General features: G+C 38.4%; 2 protein-coding genes across 3 annotated transcripts in view; one reads left to right on the forward strand and one right to left on the reverse strand.

The window, feature by feature from the left end:
* SPAG17 (sperm associated antigen 17) overlaps nt 1-14,224 on the forward strand; it is a 228,121-nt gene that overhangs the window by 209,042 nt on the left and 4,855 nt on the right. Inside the window, 4 exon segments of the mRNA XM_060141888.1 lie at nt 1,891-2,075; nt 4,050-4,110; nt 6,705-6,849; nt 9,530-9,673. Of these exon segments, the coding sequence (XP_059997871.1) occupies nt 1,891-2,075; nt 4,050-4,110; nt 6,705-6,849; nt 9,530-9,666 (528 nt within the window). The 3' untranslated portion in view covers nt 9,667-9,673.
* The window catches only part of WDR3 (WD repeat domain 3), a 40,515-nt gene continuing 36,813 nt past the window's right edge, over nt 10,523-14,224 (reverse strand). For both annotated transcript variants that reach the window (XM_060139222.1, XM_060139220.1), the window contains exon 27: nt 10,523-14,053. In XM_060139222.1, the coding sequence (XP_059995205.1) occupies nt 13,898-14,053 (156 nt within the window). In that variant the 3' untranslated portion in view covers nt 10,523-13,897. The remainder of the gene's footprint in view (nt 14,054-14,224) is intronic.

Below are 14,224 nucleotides of genomic sequence, written 5' to 3' on the forward strand. Positions count from 1 at the left end.
TAGACCATTTACACTAAAGTAATTATTGATAGGTATGTACTTATAGACATTTTGTTAATTGTTTTCATGTTGTTTTTGTAGTTCTTTTTTGTTCCTTCTTCTTTTAGACTCTTCCCTTGTGATTTGATTACTATCTTTAGTGTTATGTTTGGATTCCTTTCTCTTTTTTGTGTGTGTATCCATTACAGGTTTTTGGTTTGTGGCTATCGTGAGGTTCATATATAACAACATATAATCATATATATGATTATTTTAAGTTGATAATGTCCTAAGTTTGAATAAATTCTAACAACTCTTCATCTTCCCCCCATACACATTTAATGTTTTTGATGTCATATTTTACATCTTTTTGTTTTGAATATCCCTTAACTACTCATTGTGGATATATATAATCTTATGCATTTGTCTGTTGACCTTCTGTCCTGCTGGCTTTATAAGTGGTTGATCTACTACCTTTACTGTATGTTTGCCTTTACTAGTGAAATTTTTCCTTGCATAATTTTTGTATGTCTAGTTGTGGCCTTTTCTTTTCTGCTTAGAGAAGTCCCTTTAGCATTTCTTGTAAAGCCAGTTTAGTGGCGTTGAACTCTCAGCTTTTGCTTGTCTGTAAAACTGTTTATCTCTCTTTCAAACATGAATGGTAACCTTTACAGGTAGAATATTCTTGGTTGTATGTTTTTCCCTTTCATCACTTTGAATATATCGTGCCACTCCCTTCTAGTCTGCACAAAAGTCAGCTGAAAAGTCAGCTGATGGTCTTATGGTATTCCCTTGTACATAAATAGTTGCTATTCTCTTGCTTCTTTAAGATTCTCTCTTTGAGATTCTCTCTTTGAGAATCTCTCTTTGAGAAAAATTAAAGATTTTAATTAATTTTTCCATTTTAATTGCCATTTTAATTTCATTTAATGTGTCATGGTGTGGACCTTTTTGAGTTAATCCTGTTTGGGACTCTCTGTGATTCCTGGACCTGAATGTCTGTTTTCTTTCCCAGGTTAGGGAAGTTTTCAGCTATTATTTCTTCAAGTAAGTTCTCTGCCCCTTTCTCTCTCCATCTGGGTCCCGTATTTGCAAATGTTAGTATGCTTGATATTGTCCCAGAGGTCTCTTAAACTGTCTTCATTTTTTTTAATTGTTTTTTTCTTTTTTCTGTTCAGCTTAGGTGATTTTTTACTACTGTCTCATCCATTCCTCTGATCCATTGCTGATCAATTCCTCTGTATCACCTAATCTGCTGTTGATTCCTTCTAGTGCAGTTTTTATTTCAGTTATTGTATTTTTCAGCTCTGTTTGGTTTTTCATTTTTCTAACTTTTTGTTGAAACTTTCACCATATTCATTCATTTTTCTCCTGAGTTTAGTGAGCATCTTTATGATAATTATCTTGACTCTTTACTGGCCGGATTGCTTACCTCCACTTTGTTTAGTTCTTTTTCTGAGGTTATGTGTTGTTCCTTTGTTTGGAACATATTCTTCTGTCTCCTCATTTTTCCCAATTCTCTGTGTTTATTTCTAATGTTGGTTACATTGCCCAATCTTGGAGAAGTAGCCTCGTGTAGAAGATGTCCCATGGGCCCAGCAGCATGCTCCCCTCTGGTCACCAGAGCTGTGTAGTCAAGGGATGCCCTTATGTGGGCTGCAGGTGCCTTTCTGTTGTGGTAGGGCCTACTACTGTGGGCATGCTGGGGGCAAAGCTGGCTTTGACTTGGTTGGCTGCAAGGCCTTGCCTTGTGCAATGGCTGTAGGCTGGCTGGAGGGCAGGGTAAGCTTCTTGCATGCTTTGCTGCATGGTCTAGTCAGGGGATGTGTGGGGTCAGAGTCTTTTTATTATCTTGAGAATGCAAAACAGAACCATTTTATTATGCTTTATTGCTTTTTTTCTCAATGCAAGGTGCAAGATTCTGTTGCAGGAAGAGTGAAAACATCCTCTATTGCATCTGCTGCCATTAATAATGTAAATTCATCCCCCTTTGGATTCCATCTTCTCCCGCCCTCAGTGACGTTTGGAGTGCTCGAAGAAGGACACACCTATGCAACCACTGTAAAGCTCAAGAATGTTGGAGTGGACTTCTGCAGGTGAGGCCAAGTCTCCAAGTGTATGCTCAGATCACCTTCCCCTACTCTGTGACTTTTCTTTGGTTGCCTACATCAGTGAATGTTTATTGAACTGAATTGTAATTACACCCTAACTCTTGAATCTTAACATCATTCATTCAATCATTTACTCACTAATTCATCCATTCATTCATTATTCAACAAATTAGTACTTACCAAGCCTCAACTATAGAGTAGGTATTTCTTTGCCTTTCCATTAATTTTTATCCATACTTTGGTTAGAAGCACCTCAAGACCTGATCTGTACTAGCAAAAAATGAAAGGGAAGTTGTACAAGTGTTACAATAACTAATACACAAAACAATAACTAATGCACAAAACTTGAAAGTCTATTTCTCAAATCTACCACCAACTATAATACCAGCTAACATTGGTTGGCACTTTGTGATCTAAACATGATTTTAATTACATTAATTCTGCATAATTGAGGCAAAAAGGAAAAAAAATTAACCCTTAATCATCAGGGTCATTTTGACTCTGATGATGTGACTTGGAATTATAAACAAGTACCTTAACTCACAGCCTGTACTCCAAATAGAAAATATACTGTATCTGGCATTAAGTGACAAGAAAGTCACCTTAGCCCTTCATTTTCAGATCAAAACCAATAGAATTTTAGAGTGTGTAGAACCTTAGAGACTATTACATAAAGGAACAAACTGAGTAACTTGTTTTAAGGTCTTGTAGGCTGCAGCAAGGGTAGATCTCAGATCTCCTGAGTACCAGCTCATTGGAGCACCTTGCTTTATCAACACAGCTGTGGTCACTGCTTCTTGTGGGAGATCAGTCCTTCCCACTGGGTCAATATACCATGTATCTATGCCAAGACAACTCCCAATCACAAAATCTCCTCTATACTATTTTGAATTAAGCTTCAGGATTATGTCGAGTTTTTTCCCCCATAAAAATGGGATACATGTTTATTTCAAGTGCGGAGTTATTCTCAGGGTCAGTAGCAAGTTTGAGAATGTTTGTGATTCTAAATTCAGGATTGGAAGTCAGATGGAGCAAAGCTACAGGAGCATCTGATTGAAAAGATCACCATCCCATTTTAATTGAGGTGAATTCTCAACTTCAGGAATCACATTTACTTCCTCACAAACAACCTGATGAGGGACCCAAGCCGCCAGATCAGACATTATTGTTTAGGTTGTTGCCACAAAGTGGGTAGGGAGAAATGGAGAGTCAACCTCAAACGAATTAAAACCACCCATGCAGACCCTGTGTGTCCAGTACAGAATTTTAGTTTTATAGATTTCAGTCCTCAGCTTGTTCAACTCAGCCACCACAGGGCAGACAGCAAAGTGGCTGGTAGAGGGAGTGGAGTAGATGGAGGTAGGCTTCCCTTGGCATTTTAATTTACTCCAGGTCTTTAACCTTCGGGCAGAACCCACAAACCACAGGAAGAGGAAGAGATCAATAGGCACCACGTGTGAGCACCGGGCTTTTCAAGTTCCCCAACATTTTCTGAGCCTTTTCTGTTTCTCTTCTCCCCAAACTTGCAAACCCCATACCATGGCACAGAAAGACTGGCTTCCATGCTCTGCTGCTTTCCAAAGGAGCCTTTATTCTTCAGCTTAATGGCCTGGCAGTCCATATGTGTGTTCACGCTGGCAGCTACACTGCAGTGCACGTGCCAGCCAAACCTTCGCCACCTTCTGCCCAGACCCGAGCTGCTTGTCAGCATCCGAAAACAAAGGGTTGAAACTCAGGTTGGAGTCAGTTTGACGCCGATGAAAACTGTTGGAAAGGCAGTTGTGAAACAGGCCCCAGATTCTTTTTCCAACTGGATATTGGGTTGTTTTTCTACTAGTCTGGACCCCTTGCTCCTGTGTAGGGAATATTAACACCTTTCTGGTTTTATTACTTCCCAGTTCATTCGTGCTCATGTTTTTCATTATGGCATCAATTTATTCCCATCTTTTTTCCTGGTAGGTTTAGGGTGAAGCAGCCCCCACCCAGCACAGGACTGAAAGTGACTTACAAACCTGGGCCTGTAAGTCCTATGCGCTATCTGTTGTGTGTGTCCACGTGTGTGCGTACAGATATGTATATGTTTCCAGTCAAGTGATTTTTAAGTCGTTCTACCTGTTTCAGTTTAAACGATGTTTAAGTCTACTTTTTCTAGTATCATAAACAAAAGATTCCTGGTATTGGTTCAACATCTGGCTTGATGTCACTTATTTCATGTAACAACCATGAGCAGATCTGTGTGTAAATAGAGTTAAACTTCCAGCTATGGAACCATTTCTGAAGTTCACTTCACTTGTCCCAATACTGCAGTTCTATACTGTTGTCTGAAAATACCTTTTAAAACATTAAATACGATTTAACATGCACTTGGTAAACTGATTACCTAAAGATATCCTGTGACAAATCCTTCTGCAAAGTGAAAAATCACTTGAAAAACAAATATTTCATTGTTTACATTTTATGTAAATCTGGTTTGTTCTCTTGGTATTTGTCAGAGAATATTATTTAATAACATATTAAGAAATAGTAGTATATTTAAAGTCACCATCTGTCTCATTTCTCCAAAAATCTCTGAAAATACAAATTTTAATATGTCAATCTGTTCTGATTTTATTTGATACATTCCCCCAAATAAGGTGTTTAGTATAAAATGTGTATACTGCCACTTACTTCACATTAGAATTTCAGAAGTGTAGTATGTTATAAACAAAAGGTTGTCTCAAAAGATAACAAAAATCACACTTTCAATCTTAACTTTTATTTCTTGGTCAGTATATCATCTTGCTGCTTTAACACGCCTTTCATTTCAGTCAACAAGCTCTGAGTTCCTCCCATATGCCAGTGATAGTGCCAGGGTACAGGGGATGTTAAAGATGAGTGAGACACATAAGGAGCTTACAGAGCAGGACACATGGTGGGCACTCGAGAGATGTGTGATTGAGTGACAGATGATGTGAGGAAGCCACAGTTGTTATACGTTGACACAGAAGCATCGGTTGGCTATAGTGCAAAGAAAGTTGGCTTCTTGTCCTGGCTATGCTACCAAGCAGCTCAGTGATGTTTTTGGTTAATTAATCCTCTGCACCTTGCTTTCCTCGTCTATAAAAGAAGGAGCTTAGACTGATCACTTCTTAGCCCTCTTCCAGCTCCAGTATCTTATGATCTATATAAAATTGTAGTACGCAGGCTGCAATTTCCAAACAGAAATAAATTTTGGGATTAGATCCACTAATTCATGAGTACCTCTCCAAGACAATGCATCATTGTACTGTGTCAAAGTTTCAGAATCTTCACAACATAACGCAAAAACAGTTAAAGCAAGCTTTTCTCCCACTGTTCTGGGAAGTTAGCAAATCTTTTTCATTTAAAGTAGGGATTAGCCAAAAGCCAAACAAACGACTGCTGGACGAACGTTTGTATGTACTAAAAACCCAGCTTGTATTCTTTGAAGCTCACTCTATACTGTTTGTTATTTTTTTTTTTCTTTTTGATAGTAGGTTTTGGCTCTGGCAAAGAATGTAACCTCTAGACTTCTCCATATCTAAATCTCACCACTGTTCATCTTGGTTCGTTGCCAACAGTGAATGAATGTACTCCAAGCCTGGGTAAACCTGTGTGATAACAGTTCTCCAGCTGCCCTTGTGCAGAATGTCATCATTCCCCGGCCCTGCTCTGGTTGTTGGGCTTGGAGGGCTAAGGGCTTGGGTCTCAAAACAGAGCTGTTGGATACTCTCCAGTGTGCAGATAGATGCTCACAAGCACACTGTTGAAAAAACTGAAACATTTTTCAATTCTATTATTTATAAAACTCTATTGAAGAAAAAAATTCCATTCGTACCTAACTGCTTTCCATGTGGTAGTTTCTTCTGATTTATTTTTTCCAGATAACTGTTCTCAAGTCTGCTTTTTAACCCACCTCCTAGAGAGGCAGCTTAGAAACATAAACAGCTCTTTCTTTCCTGGCTAGTGTTCTTTTCAAGGAGCAAGGCAAGAAGCCTATTCCTTGCTGTGTTTCTTCTTCTTTATGTATCAGGTTTCTTTTTTGTTGGTACAGACCTCGTCCATGTAGCTTTCGGATCTAAGCAGTTTGGTATTTAAACTAATTCTGTCTCCCTCTACTGGCTTTGCCACATTGCAGGTCCTACATTAGGAATACTCTAAACCAAGGGGCAGGGCAGGGGAATTGTGGGATTCACCCAGTCTCTTAGATTAAATTTAAGATGAAACATATTTTTCTTAGATTAAATTTATCTTTATCTACAAGGATGACAATAAATAGAAACTTGCTACTGATATTCAAGAAATAGCACAGTTACAGACATCATGAAAGTTTGCCCTCCAGCATCCTGGCATTTAGTTTCCTTATGCTTTTTCCTAAATAGCACTTGATGTTCTCCTTCAGCAATTTTTCCTGGGTCCCGCTTACTCAATGGAATTCAACCTAACTAATCCATGAAGTAATTCTTCTAAATGCTAGAACAGCAATCATTCATTTGTGCCAAATTTATAGATGAGGAAACAAGATTAGAGAGTTTGAGTAACTTGCCCAAAGTCATGTTAAAAATCAAGATTTGAACTCATACATGTCTGATTCTAAAGCTACATTGTGTCTTATAGGTGGCTGCTGGTTTGCAGGCAGAACTGAAAGTGGAGTTATTTGCCATGGCTTTTGGAGAGGATGGTGCCAAGGGATCAGCACACATCTTTCACAATATAGAGATTATGACTGAGCATGATGTCCTGTTCTTACCTGTGGAAGCAAATATCCTTTAAAGTTCAATTTGAGTAGTCATATATAGTGCAAAAATTACATTTGAGCAAGGAGAATTCAAAATGCTATTTTCTAATCCCCTCACATCTGCACTCTGTAGCTTCATTTATTCTATTTTTAAAATCAGAGTTAAATTTCTTAGGACAAAGACTTGTATCTTCTTTTATCTTTGAAAGCATCTAGCAAAGTGCCTAACATAGTACATGTGACTGTAAGTTGGATAAATCTCAATATTATTGGCCGTCTATGGGGTATCAGACAATCAGAATTTTTTAAAAAAGCAAGTCTTTGTCATTAAAAGAACACAACAACTTGTAATCTTGTTGGGGGATAGGAGATACCTTATTGTAGAAGTTGAATGGACATACACTGAATTACAATACATTCCTTCATACTGGTGTCTCTTGCAGATAGAATATACAGATATCGAGAACCTATTATATGCAAGGTACTGTATGAAATATTTTATCAGATATAAAAATGAAAATTGGACTCTATCCTAAAAGACTTACATAGTCTGGTAGCAGAAATAAAGTTTTCACACTTGATTCCTATATTGTACTCCAACAGCATGAATCATATGCTACTTTGCGTTAGTTATATCTATTTGATATTTGAGCTGGGTCTTATAGAATGCAAAAACTTTTGATGAAAGGAGACTTAAACTAGGAAGAATGAACAAAAGTGTAGCAATAGGAAATCTCCAGGTGTTCAGAAGGGGAAGCAGGGAGTTCAATTTGTTGAGAGATTAGAGTATTAGTAATATAGTGGGAAAGTTGGTTGGAATCAAGTTATGGGAGATTTTGAATCCTTGGCTTGACTTTATTATATAAGCAACAGTGAATCATTGAAATTCTGATCCAATGGGTGATATAATCAGCATATCTTTATAAAAATGAATCCAGTGTTATTGTACAGGATATGCTGAAGGAGAAGAGTTACTGGATATGCAAAGAACCATTGGAAGGCTACATCAACAGGCCACGTGTAAGGACAAGAACTATAGTGTGGCAACTATAGTTGGGAAAGAGGGACGTGGATGAAAGACATTTGGCAGGGGGCACTGTAAAATCTAAGGTGTGACCCACTGAGAAAAGGAAGTAAGAGGACATAAGAGTTCACCTGCAAGGTTTGGGGCTCAGGTAATGAAACATGGAGACTCAGGAGTGGATCTCAATTGAACAGTCAGGGCTGGAGATATAATAATTTTAAGTGTCAGCTACAGAGGTGATGATAGAAGGTATGCGGAAGGAGAAGAAATGTGGAGTCTGTTTAGGGAGCAGGAGAAAAAAGAGGCACCAGTGGAGACAGAACAAGCAACTAGCAAAATATGAAATATCTCAAAGATTTCAAGGGAACTATGGACACAGTTGACAGATGCTATGGAGATATCAAGGAGACTGCGGATTTAAATAGGACCACTAGATTTGGTTGGGACAAAACCCAAACTGCAGAACGTGAAGAATGCCTGGGTGTTAAGAAAGCAGAAATATTGAGTATGGATACATTTTCAATTTAGTATTAAAAGAAACAACAAGAGTATATGGTACCTGAGAGAGTACCTCAGGGAGGCAACAGGGAAAAGGAGAGATTTTCAGTTTAGTGTGTTTGTGGGCTGGAAAGAGTGGATCAGAAGAGAAACATTAGAAATATGAATGAGAGGACTGAACCAGCAGTATCCAAAAGAGGGCAAGAGAATAATCAAGAACAGAGCTGAAGTGTTAGTCTTGGCAAGGGAGAGAACAAAGATGGCTAAGGATCCAGACATTCTGAGGTGAAAGAAATTTAGGGGAACTTGTGTCAGATGACCTTGATTTCAATAGAAATGGAGTTGGATTCATTTGTTCATTCTTTCAAAGATCATACGTTTTTCTAATGTGCTAGGCATTGGGGATACAGCAATGAACAAGAGACACACATTTCTGCCTTTATGTAAGCTTACATTCCAGTGGGAGGACAGACAATAGACAAAATAAGTGAAACATGGACAATGGTGATAAGTACAAGGGAGAAAATGTAAAGTAGGAAAGGAAGTATAGGGAGTGTGAAGGATTGCAGTTTACAGCAGGGTGGTCACGAAAGACCTCACTGGGAACAATTTTCCCCCACTCTGGGAACTAAATCAAGTCCTCTTACATCCTCTTCACACAAGTTATTAGATGCTGATCCAGACTAACTGAATCCCTGTGGCTGATCACAGCAATTAAATAATTTTGCATTTATGTTAATAAAGTTTCTATTTCCTTGCTTATAGAGACCATCTGTCAGGCACAGAGAGATGGGGAAAAGAGTTTTATTAAATCCTTACTCTACTTCCAGTGACAACAATGATAGTTCATAGTCCATTTCCCAAGGCCTGTCCCCCTGCCCCTCCCCACCAAAAAACCATGAAATCTGGATGCTGATGTGGTCTGGGACCTGGTTATGGTAACTGATGGCACCTACAGAAAGGCCAGTCACCCTTAGCAGAAAACATACTCTAGGGTGAACAGAAGAAATTACAGGAGCTCAATAGCCATCCTTCATCCCCTAAACCTGGCGTGCAGAATTTGCATTAGACAGAAAATACCTAAAATTGAGCTAAATGTGCTAGAGATTCTACAATGTTATCTGAGTTTGCATGTACAAATCATTTGTTCATGAAAGTAATAGTCCTTAATGGGTATTTTACCAGTTTTAACAAGCAGCAATTATGATAAGAGACCAAAAGATTTTCCCCAGGGAAAAGAAAATCCTATGGTCCAGAAGATTTCTACAGCTGCTTCCCCTGCACTTGGAGTCTTCATGTCCCGTAAAGTTTCTCATTAGGTGTCAGGTAAGTAACAAATTTGTAATTTGATTGTCATCCATTCAAACTTGAAGCCTTAGACCTTGCATTTGTTCCCATCTTCATACAGCCAGCAACCAATGAGCCACTTAGTCTGGTGGAATGAAAATATTTGTTTTTAATAATTATAACTACCCCTTCATAGTCATAAACTATCTAATCCTCATACTATCTACAAGATAGATATTTTTCCCACTTTATAAATAAGGAAACTGAGGCTCAGAGAATCCTGAAGAAGTAAAAATCTAACCTACTTCAATGTGATTCTAAAGTTCATTCTTTCAAGTGCTATTTTTGATGTTGATCGGACTCTCCAAAAAGCAAGGGTACAAACACAAACAGCAGGATGCCCTTTTGGACTTGAGAATTTACAGTTAGGCTAGTGGTTCTTAAATTTTTTGGACTCAAGACTCCTCATGTATTCTTAAAAATTATTGAGGACCCCAAAAACCTTTTGTTTATGTGGGTCATATTATCAATATTTACCAAGTTAGAATTAAAACTTGGAAAAACTTATAATTTATTTAAAAAATAAACCCAGTATATTACCATAAATAAATTGTTAATGAAAAATAACTTTTCCAAACAAAAATTAGTAAGAGTATTACATTTTTGCAAATCTTTTCAATGTCTGGCTTAATAAGACATAGCTGGATTCTCACATCTGCTCTGTATTCAGTCTGTCACCATATCACACATCACATAGTCTCTGGAAAACTCCACTGTACGCTCATGAGAGAAAAAGGCAAATAGCATCTTGCATTAGTTTCCTAGGGCTGCTGTAATAAATCTGTATTTGTGTCTCGAGGCTGCCATAACAAAGTACCGCAGACCAGGTGGCTTAAAACGATATTTATTCTCTGACAGTTTGGGGGGCCAGACATTTGAAATCAAGGTGGCAGCACGGTTGGTTCCTTCTGGAGGCTCTGAGGGAGAATTTGTTCTATGCCTCTTTCCTAACTTCTGGTGGTTGCCAGCAGTCCTTGGTGTTCCTTAGCTTATAACTCACTCTGATTTCTGCCTCTGTCCCCAATGGCATCCTTCCCTGTGTATTTCTATATGTCTCTCCTTATAAGAACAATAGTCATTGGTTTTAGGGGCTACTCTAATCTTGAATGACCTCATCTTAACTTGATTGCATCTGTAAAGACCCTATTTACAAATAAGATCACATTCATAAGTCCTGGTAGACATGAGTTTTGTGGGGATAAACTCAGTACAGTCCACCCTCTGGTTCCCCCAAATTTATACCCATCTCACATGCAAAATGCACTCACTCCATCCCAGTATTTCCCAAAGTCTTCACCTATCATGGTGTCCTCTCCATCTATGGACTTGTGAAACTAGAAACAAGTTGTCAGCTTGCAAAATAGCATAAGACATTCCCATTCTAAAAGGAGAGAATGGAAAGAATAAAGGAGTCACTGATTTAAGTGTTTGCAGTGCAGCGGGGCAGATTTCCTAAGGTTTCAAAGCCTGAGCATAATTATCTGTGTCTTGATCTGCCCTCTGGGCCAGAGGCTTCACCAGCACCCACCTCTAGACCCACAGATGCCTTGTGGTCCCCACCCTCTCAGTTGTTAGCCTGGGACAGTCTTATCCTCTGGGCACCCCATTTCCTGCTTATAGAAGCCCAGAAGTCTGGCAGCCTTCCTTCATTTCTTGTCTCTGTCCGCCAGGCCAAGCAGGCAGTGTTTCTGCTGATAGAACATTCTCAAAAACCATCAGTCTTCATGGATATCAAGGAGATCCATGCCATTAGACGTGAGGGTTCTCCACAGGTCCTTCCTGGATAGTCTCACCTCTGTTCCTAGCTTCTGCTGAGATGGTTGATTATACTCATGGTCACAAATCTAATTTCTCCACTAGGTTTTCCAGCTGCACCCTTGATGAACGCTCCAGAGCATGCCTTAGCATTTCCTGCAATATGGACTGGCTGTGAATTTTCCAAATCATGTTCAGGTTCCTTTTTGCTGACCATTTCCTTCCTCAGTTTACCCCTTTCCTCTTGTTTACTATAAGCAGCAAGAAACCAGGACACATCTTCCATGTTTTGCTTGGAAACGTCAGCTGGAAATCCAATTTCATTGTTTATAAGTTCTACTTTTTACCCAAAAGCAGAACACAATTCAGCCAAGTTTTCTGCCACTTCGTAACAAGGATCACTTTTCCTCCACTGTCCAATAACATATTCTTCATTTCCATCTGAGGTCTTAGCAAAATCACCTTTAATGTTCATATTTATACCAACATTCTATTCATGATGTAGGAATTCTCTAAGATGCTTAAAGTGTTCTTTACTTTCCCCATCACTTCCTTCTGAACCCTCACCAAAAGTGCTTTTACTGTCCATTATTTCTACCAACAACAGTCTCTTCAAGGTAATCTAGACTTTCTTCTATCATGTAGCTCAAAATTCTTCCCGGTTTCACCCATTACTTGATTCCAAAGCCACTTCCATATTTTTAGGTATTTGCTATAGCAGTACCTCACTTCCTGGTACCAAAATTTGTTATCAGTTTCCTGAGGCTGCCATGACAAATGACCATACTGGGTGGCTTAAAACAATGGATATTTATTCTCTTGCAGTTTAGGAGGTCTGAAACCAAGGTATTAGAGTTTGTTCCTTCTGGAAGCACTGAGGGAATTTGTTCCATGCCTCTCTCCTAGTTTCTGGTGGTAGACAGGATCCTTGGTGTTCCTAGGGTTGTAGCTGCTGTCACTCCAATCCCAATCTCTGCCTCTGCTGTCATGTGGCCTCCCTCCCTGTGTGTCCTCACATGGCATTCTTTTTTTTTTTAATTTTAATTTTACTGGAGTATAGATGTACAATGTTGTGCTAGTTTCAGGTGTACAGAAAAGTGATTAAGTTATACATATACATATATTATTCTATTTTAGATTCTTTTCTCATATAGGTCATCACACAACATTGAATAGAGTTCCCTGTGCTATACAGCAGGTCCTTGTTGGCCATCTACCTTATATATAGTAGTGTATGTTTATCCCAAGCTCCTGATTTATCCCTCCCCGCCACATTTCCCCTTTGGAAACCATAAGTTTGTTTTGATATCTGTAAGTCTGTTTCTGTTTTGTAAATAAGTTCATTTGTATCATTTTTTAATTAATTCCACATATGAGTGATATCGTATGATATTTGTCTTTCTCTGTCTTACTTCATTTAGGATGATAATCTCTCGGTTCATCCATGTTGCTGCAAATGGCATTATTTCATTATTTTTTACGGCTGAGTAATATTCCATTGTATATATGTACCACATCTTCTTTATCCATTCATCTGTCAATGGACATTTACGTTGCTTCCATGTCTTGGCTATTCTAAATAGTGCTGCAGTGAACACTGGGGTGCATGTATCTTTTTGAATTATGGTTTTCTCCAGATATATGCCCGGGAGTGGGACTACTGGATCATATGGTAGTTCTATTTTTAGTTTTTTAAGGAACCTCCATACTGTTCTCCATAGTGGTGGTACCAACAGTGTAGGAGGGTTCCCTTTTCTCCACACCCTCTCCATCATTTATTGTGTGTAAACTTTTTGATGATGGACATTCTGACCGATGTGAGGTAGTACCTCATTGTAGTTTTGATTTGCATCGCTCTGATAATTAGTGATGTTGAGCATCTTTTCATGTGCCTTGTTTTTTTTTTTTAACGTAGAGCTGTTTGTATAGTTTAGAGATTAACCCCTTGTTGGTTGCTTTGTTTGCAGATATTTTCTCCCATTCTGGGGGCTGTCTCTTCATTTTGTTTATGGTTTCCTTTGTTGTGCAAAAGCTTTAAGTTTAATTAGGTCCCATTTGTTTATTTTTGTTTTTATTTTCCTTACTCTATGAGGTGGATCCAAAAAGATATTGCTGAGGTTTACGTCAAAGGGTGTTCTTTATTTTCCCCGAAGAGTTTTATAGTGTCTGGCCTTACATTTAGGTCTTTGATCCATTTTGAGTTTATTTTGGGGTATGGTGTTTGTTTGTTAGAGAATGTTCTAATTTCATTCTTTTACATGTAGCTGTCCATCACATGGCATTCTTATAAAAGCAAATCATTGGATTTAATCTTATCTAGAATGACCAATCTTAACTAATTATATTTGTAAAGACCCAAATTCCAAATAAGATCACATTCATAGGTTCTGCTGCTTAGTTTGGAAGTCCTTTTCAAGACAAAGTTGAAAAAGGCACCACATTTCAGTTCTAAGTCAATGTTAAAATCAGCTTCTCCCTCTTTTTCTTTTTCCTCTTCTTTTCTTCCAAGTGGCTGGTAGCATCAGCAAAAAACATAACTTCACTTTTTGCCTCACATTCCCTCTTGAGAAAATCAAGACCTGCCATGTTGAAGCCGATAACATCCTGAGAAAGAATACAAGAGAGATTAAATAAACTTCCTCTCAATTCAGCCAATATCGCAGCATATGTGAGTCAGGGGAACCAAAGCTTCATGTGTTGTTACTCATCCTTCCCTAAGGGTTTTCCTTGTTTGTTTGTTTTTTTGTCTACTAGCTCTAACAAAAACCTCATCTT

Source organism: Lagenorhynchus albirostris, chromosome 2 (genome assembly GCF_949774975.1).
Source record: "Lagenorhynchus albirostris chromosome 2, mLagAlb1.1, whole genome shotgun sequence".
NCBI classification, from domain to species: Eukaryota; Metazoa; Chordata; class Mammalia; order Artiodactyla; family Delphinidae; genus Lagenorhynchus; species Lagenorhynchus albirostris.